General features: G+C 44.5%; 1 protein-coding gene across 1 annotated transcript in view; it reads right to left on the bottom strand.

Annotated features, from left to right (window-relative positions):
• Positions 1-643: 643 nt before the first annotated feature.
• The window catches only part of T265_05856 (hypothetical protein), a gene marked incomplete at both ends in the record, with an annotated part of 5,394 nt that continues 5,023 nt past the window's right edge, over positions 644-1,014 (bottom strand). The window contains 2 exons of the mRNA XM_009170977.1: positions 644-740; positions 835-943. Coding sequence (XP_009169241.1) covers positions 644-740; positions 835-943 — 206 coding nt within the window. The remainder of the gene's footprint in view (positions 741-834; positions 944-1,014) is intronic.

Genomic DNA, 1,014 nt, shown 5'->3' on the forward strand with positions numbered 1-1,014 from the left:
GTAGGAGTCCGGTGTTTGTTAGGGTATCACTGAAGTTTTGCTAATAATGAACTTGAAAGCAAGATCACAACAGAGGGGATCTCGTCATTAGAGTGAAGCTAACTATTGCAAACGTTCATGCCCAAATTGGCTGCACTCACGCTGTCAATTGAAGGCATAACAGTATGCAAAGCAATATGACGCACGTCTAACTAGGCTTTACTTCATCAGCTGTGTCTGTAAGAAGTTCTGCTTTGGAGAAAAAGAATTTGCAGGACGATACAGGATCCATTTTGATTCACCGTTCAACATGTTCTATAAAGTAACGTAGCAAGCACCCTCCTGTACACAAAATAACCTGCCTGTAAATTCGACGAATTCCTTTTAAATTGGACCAAGTTTCCCGAGTTGCTCATATCGCAGCAAATTCCAGAAAGTTTCTAGTTCGGCAATGAATTAATTGTAATCATTGTACATGAATACAAAGTGGACTGGGGACAAAACGGTGCAGAACGCTGCAATGCTTTGAAGGTTGGAATTTGTCTGACTCACAGCAATGAAATCTCCATCATGCGTGGTATCCAGTCTAAAATATAATTTCTGGCAAATACCGTGTCACAGTCACGCAAAATTGGAACGGTCACCCAGGTCGGATTGAAACTGTTCATGCTAATCTCATCATCATCCTCATCATCGACAGCTTGACATCAGTGTCCAACACCGATGCTTCACTGCCGTACAACCATGACTGATTTGAAGGCCTTATTGTAAAGAAAAGAGTAAAGTTTGACGGGGGAGGGACTTAGTGCTAGCCTACGCAATCATTCCGAGGTGCCTACACCTCCAGACATTCACTCAGGCAATCTGGATAGAAACTGACAACAGGAACGCCACTGACTTTGGTTGGCAGCCATATCTTGTAGTGTCTCCAACCAGGCACAGTGAGGATCACACGGTCCCCATCCTGGAAGGCGAGTAGCACCGACAGCACCCAAGCGTTTCGTGATCTCCTTCATACTCCTCTGCCAGGTCATG

Source organism: Opisthorchis viverrini, assembly GCF_000715545.1.
Source record: "Opisthorchis viverrini unplaced genomic scaffold opera_v5_117, whole genome shotgun sequence".
In the NCBI taxonomy this organism is placed as follows: Eukaryota; Metazoa; Platyhelminthes; class Trematoda; order Opisthorchiida; family Opisthorchiidae; genus Opisthorchis; species Opisthorchis viverrini.